At 37.5% G+C, this 7918-nt stretch overlaps 1 protein-coding gene across 1 annotated transcript; it reads left to right on the top strand.

The window, feature by feature from the left end:
• Positions 1–561: 561 nt before the first annotated feature.
• LOC131027405 (respiratory burst oxidase homolog protein C) lies at positions 562–7590 on the top strand. Its single transcript, XM_057957448.2, has 14 exons — positions 562–2689; positions 2785–2941; positions 3159–3321; positions 3414–3845; positions 4118–4504; positions 4650–4745; positions 4877–4992; positions 5098–5200; positions 5311–5384; positions 5498–5657; positions 5737–5874; positions 5958–6086; positions 6187–6265; positions 6363–7590. The coding sequence occupies exons 1-14, from the start codon at positions 2122–2124 to the stop codon at positions 6470–6472; spliced, it is 2712 nt and encodes a 903-aa protein (XP_057813431.1). The 5' UTR covers positions 562–2121; the 3' UTR covers positions 6473–7590.
• The last annotated feature ends 328 nt before the right edge of the window (positions 7591–7918 follow it).

Raw genomic sequence — 7918 nt, 5'->3', positions numbered from 1 at the left:
GACAAGCCACTCATCTAAGCTAGAGACGAAGTCATTTGAGAGTCTCGAATTGACATGTCCAAATAGCCAACATAAACATCTAATAGAAAAAAAAAATATGATTATGCATTTTTTTTAATGAATAAATATGTGAACATTCTATTAATTAAAAAATATTAATACACATATTCACAAAAATAAAGCTACTAAACAGCAAAAATGGCAAGAGTGGAAGGTCCTTGTTGTAGACTTTCAAATGATGTCAGAAATATCCCAATCCTCTTCTTTTATCTTTTTCTATTACACTTGGCACAGCTCTCAATCATGACAATTTGAGACCATCCATTCTTACTAAACCACTTTGGGAGACTCGAACCCGTAACATGTTCAAGCAATCTAGAGAGTAAACCACTTTGGGGAACTCGAACCCGAGTAATTAAGAAAGGGAAATCATGTTTCAGCGCCTCTTATTCATAATTAATCAAGGCCAGGGTCCCAAAAAGGTTAAAAGTCCAAACTATACGGGTCTTCCCAAAATCAGCAACTGGGTATAAAAATTAAAAAATAAGAACGTTGCAAACGCTGAAAAGCAGCAGCTTGTTCACCCTGCGATGGCGGTGCAAAATGCAGCCTTGTGGGCGTTTTCTGCCCAACCGTTTTTTAATCACACTGACAAGAAGCGCAAAAAAGATCATTACACGTTAAACTCCCTCAAAAATAATAAAAAAGATTCGCACATGATAAAATATAGCCATCAAAGGATTTCTTGCAGAAATAATTCACATTTTATTACAAGAGCAGTACACCCACAACGTCACGTCTAAGAATACTGTGAACTGCAACATGCGCGTCAAGTGTTTGACAGAAGTCCTCAACCAGCTGTTGTACAAACCTATTTGCAATCCAGTTGGGAGATTTGTTAGATTTCATTTTCTCGCATGAAGCCCATCAGCAATGTTCTTTTCTCCACTCAAGCAATCGATCTGTACGCGCTTTTTCGCCCTTTGAATGATTGGTTTTTATTTATTTTTATTTGAAAGAGTTGCTTTCAGAGTTTGTTCCAATGGATATTTCCTGTATAAAAGATATGGACGGTCATTGGGTTTTTAAGAGACTGTGATGCCGTTTTGGAATAACAAGGGAAGAAGATATATGATGGTGGTAGGTGCGTAGTGACAAGGGAAAGGTAAGGCACAAGGGGTATCCGAATCTCATTTTTTTTTTCCCACCTATGCAGGCTGCCACAAAATGACAAATTTCAAGCTTTTTTGAATAGGCAAAGGACAATGTGTAATGGATGGAGCATTGTAAGTGGAGGAGAATTCATGACTTGAATAGAAACCCCTTGGGCAACAACTGTTATACACTAACCGCTTCTGGATTTTAGTCTGTATATAGTATGTGATATGCTGCAGGGGGATTATGGTCTCAGAATTGTACCCTAAAAAATGCATTTTGGATGAAATCAAAATGGCCAACCATGAAGGGAATCAATGTGGATGGTTGTCGAGAGTGGAAGGGTGTGGAAGAATTTTTCTAAGGAAAAGTGATCATGAAAGGTGATTCCGAAATAGTAAAGTGGGTCTGGACTTTCAAGGTTCAAAACATACTCAAGCCAAGCCCATAGTTATAAAGGGCAGGAAGCTCGGTGGTAAGAATACCCTACAGAACCAATGGAGGCTCCTAAGTTTGAATTCCGGCTGGTCCATGTCTTACAATGCAAGAATAGAAGTGGGATTGAGAGATGATTCACTACTATGAAGAATGTTGAAGCATTTCCTAGGTAAGTTGAATTTGACCTAGGATTGCTTGGATCTATGAACACATTGAACAGGGAGAACCTGTGCTTGTTCGAACTCAAGTATGTTTATATACAAAATGTTATCGCAGAAGCTAATGATATGAGACGAGTTTGATAGGATACATGCAGATTTTCTGTGATGCCAAATAATGGAAAACCTAAAGAAAAGTTGGCATTACTTATGGTGGCAAAAGAGTAATTTGGAGATGGGTTTGACGAGATTCCCTTCGATGCTACAAGGATGACCAGGAAAAAGGCAATGCAGTTGATCTAAAGGTCTCCAAAAGAAGCTTCAGTAGTAAGGAGAATTTGGAGTCAGCTAATGAAATTTCGCAGAAAAAATGAATAGGCAAAGGGGTGGTTCTGAACAAGGCTGGATAGGAAAATCGGATGATTCCATTATGGATACGGGTGTTGGATTCAGTGGCCCTCTGAATATTCCTTGTGCTAAAAAACCAGGGCGAAAGACTACGAGATTTGCAGACTTTCTCAAACAAGATGATGGTGACATGGACCAAGAGTTAATAGAGATCACGTTGGATGTGTGTGATGATTCTGTTGCAGTTCACAGCATTAAAGATGCGGATAATGCAGCAGAAGTTCCAGATGTGTCATTGCTGGCAAGGAAATTGGAGCATAAGACATCATTTGGATCTTCAGTTATCAATACAACCTCTGCAAAAATCAAGCAGGTGTCACATGATATCATGCGCATTGCATCCCTCACTTCAAAAAGAGGCCCACAACCTAGGTTGGATAGAACAGTATCAGGGGCAAAGCATGCATTGAAAGGATTAAAATTTGTAAGTAAAACTACGGAGAATGCTGATCGAGAAGCTTTATTGAAGAGATTTGATGAGCTTTCTGTTAATGGCCTGCTTTCACGTGCAGATTTTGGTGTATGTATTGGTAAGAAGCCCAATTTTGCATTCATTCCTGTCTATCTTCAAGTTTTCCCTACAACAGAGAGAAATTATAGTTGTGGGTACTGTTTGTCAATGTAGGGATGGAATCAAAGGAGTTTGCAGGGGAGCTTTTTGATGCCCTTTCTCGGAGAAGAGGAATAACCACACCTGCAATTACAAAGAACGAGCTTCAGGAATTTTTAGAACAAGTCTCTGATCAAAGCTTTGACACCAGACTGCAGACTTTCTTTGACATGTAAGGAATTCTAATCCTTCCCCGCCTAATTTACTTATCCATTCATCAGGTTTTGACCAAATGTATCATCATATAAGAATCAATGTTCTAGACAGAGTTCAAAATATAATCAACGTTTTATGAATAACAATGCAACGGCTGAAGTGCTAAGGATTACGATGTATTTGATGCTAATGTTTGCAAGTATTTGTGTGACATTATCCAAGTTTGTGTGCAGGGTGGACAAGAATGCTGATGGACGTATCACAGAAGAAGAAGTGAAAGAGGTTATCATGTTAAGTGCATCAGCTAACAAATTATCCAAGCTTAAAGAACAAGCTGAAGAATATGCTGCATTAATCATGGAGGAATTGGACCCCAATAATGTGGGCTACATTGAGGTATTCATACAAGTTCGAAACAATCTTGATGAATTCCATTGTTTCTATCATATCTGGCATTTTTTGAATTACCAATAAATTTGATTTAACAGCTTCAGCAACTTGAAACTTTACTGCTGCAAGCTCCAAGTGAATCAGCTGTAAAGTCAGGGAATTATAGCCAGAGTTTGAGCCAGGCTCTAAGTCAGAAACTTGCACCAACAAAGATGCAAAATCCTCTTCAGAAATGGTCTCGAAAAACCAAGTATTTTCTTGAAGATAACTGGAAACGGGTGTGGATTATATTACTATGGTTCTTGGTAATAGCTGGGTTATTCACCTGGAAATTTATTGCGTACAAGAACAAGTCAGTTTATCATGTGATGGGTTTCTGTGTATGCACTGCCAAGGGTGCTGCGGAGACTTTGAAGTTCAACATGGCTTTAGTTTTGCTTCCAGTGTGTCGAAATACCATCACATGGCTTCGGAATAGAACGAAATTGGGCATTGCAGTCCCATTCGATGACAATCTCAATTTCCACAAGGTTAATTTTCAGAGATTTGATCCTCTTCTTGCCATAATTCTCATCTTATTTCTTTTATAATAACTGCTTGTATTGTTCAAAGTGACAATCATGTTTGCCTTCGCAATATCCATTTAATTGCAGGTCAAACTTTATGGTCAGTTTTGAATATATCTGTCTTTGTGATCACATGACTGTTTCAATTTCTTTGTACTATTCCTTGTTTTTCCCTGTTATTGAATGATTTCTTACAATAGAAGGGCTAAAGACATTTTAATGCTGTCATTATGCAGGTAATTGCAGTGTCTATAGCACTAGGAATTGGTTTTCATGCTGGGGCTCACTTAACCTGTGATTTTCCCCGTCTGCTGCGCACTTCAAAAGAAGAATATGAGCCCATGAAGCCTTTCTTTGGCACTGATAAGCCACCAAATTACTGGTGGTTTTTAAAGGGCATAGAGGGAATCACAGGCATTGTCATGGTAGTTTTGATGGTGATTGCATTCACTTTGGCCACTCCCTGGTTCAGGAGGAACAAGGTGAAACTTCCCAAACCATTGCAGAGGCTCACCGGATTCAATGCTTTTTGGTACTCACACCATTTGTTTGTGATCGTTTACATTCTCTTGATCATTCATGGAACTTTTCTATATCTCACACATGAATGGTACATGAAAACGGTAGGCAACAAAATGCTTTGAATTAATTCATGATTTGGAATTGATGTACATGGGTGATTTTTTAAATTTTTATTCTCACTCATTCAATGCGTACACCTTGTTCCCAATCTACTTGTGAATTTGCTTTATGATTCTTTTGTTTCAGACATGGATGTACCTTGCAATTCCTGTGTTGTTGTATGGAGGGGAGCGGATTCTGAGGGCTTTCAGATCTGGCTCAAAACCGGTGAAAATAATCAAGGTTTTCTTTTGCATATGCTCTAAAATCTGCTGCTCATAATTTATAGCCATGCAGTCACTGCAGTATAAAATAAAGCCTCGTTTTTGTCTTATCTATTGTTTTATATGTCACTTATTGTAATTCATTTGCAGGTAGCGATATATCCAGGCAATGTCTTGACACTTCACATGTCGAAGCCTCAAGGATTCAGATACAAGAGTGGTCAATACATGTTTGTCAATTGCCCTGCAGTATCGCCGTTTGAATGGTAATTGTATTTGCACTGTAAGCTCTGTTCACCTAAACCTTAAAACTATGAGAAGATGAAGGTGATATGTTTTATGAACTGTATTATTTTTTAATTTGCTTGTAGGCATCCATTCTCTATAACATCAGCTCCAGGAGATGACTACTTGAGTGTTCATATTCGCACGTTGGGTGATTGGACTCGTGAACTTAAAAATGTCTTTGCAGAGGTAACAGTGTCTCATGTCTCTTTCTCTTTCAAGCAGTTAGTAACTTAGTAGTATTTTGCTTTCTAAAAAAGTGGAAGTATCATGATTGATTGCTTTTGTTTTTCTGGCAGGTATGTGAGCCTCCCATGACTGGGAAAAGTGGTCTGTTGAGAGCTGATCTTATGCAAGGAGAAAATAACACGAGGCAAGTAAATCATCAAGCACTACCTATCATATTAATATTTTATCTATTCTTTCATCCAGTAGACATTTAATCTGGTTTCCAAGACTTAGGTCAGATCATTGCTTGTGTAGCAGGTTCCCAAAATTGCTCATTGATGGACCTTATGGAGCACCAGCTCAAGATTACAAAAAATATGACGTCTTGCTTCTTGTTGGGCTTGGGATTGGAGCCACTCCATTCATTAGCATTCTCAAGGACATTGTTAATCACATGAAAGTATCTGAAGAAGAAAGAGTAAGTTCCATTCAGCTATGTCATTGTGGTTTTGAATAAATCAATGGTTTTTTCTGTTCTGAATGTTTGATATTTGAAGGGTATGGAGAATACTGGGAGACAGAAGAAGAAACCTTTCAATACAGCCCGTGCTTGCTTCTACTGGGTCACTAGAGAGCAAGGATCATTTGAATGGTTTAAAGGAATAATGAATGAAGTGGCAGAATTAGATCAGAAGGTATGAAGCATGTGGATTTTACCTCTATACATCTATTTGTGAAACAAAACTATTGAATGAAGTATGGAATGAATCACTTGCAGGGAATAATTGAGCTGCATAATTATTGCACTAGTGTTTATGAAGAGGGTGATGCTCGGTCAGCATTGATAGCTATGTTGCAGGCTCTAAATCATGCCAAGCATGGTGTTGATATTGTTTCTGGAACCAGAGTAAGGCAAACATTTAGAAATCTCTAAGTTCTTCCATAGACAGCTGCTTGAAATATTATTGTCACGATGTTTGATAACTGATTCAATTGATTTTACACAGGTTCGCACACACTTTGCCAAGCCCAATTGGAGAAATGTCTTCAAGAGTATTGCTCTAAAGCACAAAAATTCCAGAGTGGGTATGTTGTTCTTCAAACTAACCTTATTTTAATCATCAGACAAATATATGTCAAACATTTCTGCCAAGCCTCACTCTGCTCTTTGGTATGCACTCAGGGGTTTTCTACTGTGGTCCTGCTGCTCTTACTAATGATTTGAGGCAGCTATCACTAGATTTCACACATAAAACTTCCACCAGATTTGACTTCCACAAAGAAAACTTCTGATGCGTAAGTGATGTGATCATGTCTTAGTTCATGAATAAGTGTCTGTATTTTAGGATAAGCACTTAAAGTAGTTGAGTTTGCCCTTACATGTCTTGCATTATTATCCTTTCTCTTAAGAGCAAAATTTGCCCTTTTTTAACTACTCTTTTCTTGTATATTTTAACATTAATTCCAAAGGAAAGCAACAGATGTCATACGCAAGTATGGATTTATACTTTTCTTCCATTGTTTGCCATGAACTCTGTCTGCCATGTCGCATTTACAGTTTATGTTGATTCGCCCTCACAAATGTTACATCTAGGCATTTCTGTCCGGATTAAACTCCTTGTAATTTTGTAATTTGTTCTTTTTGAAAGCTTCATAGCTATAGTTGATTTGTCCCTGCACTCTTCGTCCACCCTGTCTATCACTCTCCCTCCAATTTCACCAAGGCACACTGATATCTAGGCTGTTCTCTAGTCATTTGGATCTGTTACTGTGAATCCTGCATTTGTTTGAGATCAGAGACAACTTTGGATGGCATTTCAGTTACTAGTAAAGTGATTCTTCTTGGGTTCTTGTCTATTTTTATAGTTACATTATTATCAGCATGTGTTTCTCCCCTGAGATCATCCTTCTGGTGTTTCAGTTTTGTTTTTGTAAAGGTAGTTATTTTCATAACTATCAACTAAGTCGTCACCTGTAGCCCTTTGTATAGATTGTAATTAGAGATTTCTGTAAGAGTTTTGGACTGAGCAGTTTTATTGCGCAAATTGCCATGCAAACTGGTCTATAATTTGCACCTTTTAGTTTCCTGGCAAGACTATGAATTTCAAGGAGAAAGATGGAAACAATATATTTTATCACCACTGGCAGATTTCAGATAGATCAAGATGAACAAAGTATGTAACTAAGCTTGAATACCGGTTCCAAGAGAATAAAATTTACAAGTCCTACTGTATCTCAAGGCAGAAGCTTAAACTTATTTTGGTGCCAAGAGAAAACATGATTATCAAAATAGATTTATCACTTATTTATACAAGCAACTTGGTTATCTCTTCTTTGGATTCATGACTTGAAAACATGAGAGAAATTCAGTATAAACATGCAAAGCATAATATTGAATTGTTGCACTTTTACTTTTTGTTACAACTTTCGAGTCTTAACTCTGTTGACTTATCAGACTTTTATCAAACTTTTTGCATTGAATACATCAGAGTATCAGGTAAAATATGCAGTAAAATCCTTGACACAGTAAAAACGAGTACATAACATCTTATGATGAGTTCACGAACAAATTTTAGTATTCCAAACTGATTGTACATTCATAATTCTGCCCATAGTTCAAACATATCTGATGTTTGTTATATCAAAAATGTAAAATGAATGGTAGATATTGAGAACCGATTAAAAATGGTAAAAATATTGCTGCGGTGCTAAAATATGACAGCCATAGTCTACCTGGAT

The sequence above is a fragment of the Cryptomeria japonica genome, chromosome 1, assembly GCF_030272615.1.
Source record: "Cryptomeria japonica chromosome 1, Sugi_1.0, whole genome shotgun sequence".
NCBI lineage: Eukaryota > Viridiplantae > Streptophyta > Pinopsida > Cupressales > Cupressaceae > Cryptomeria > Cryptomeria japonica.
Note: the sequence above shows the minus strand (reverse complement) of the source record. Positions and strands in the feature narration are given on the sequence as shown.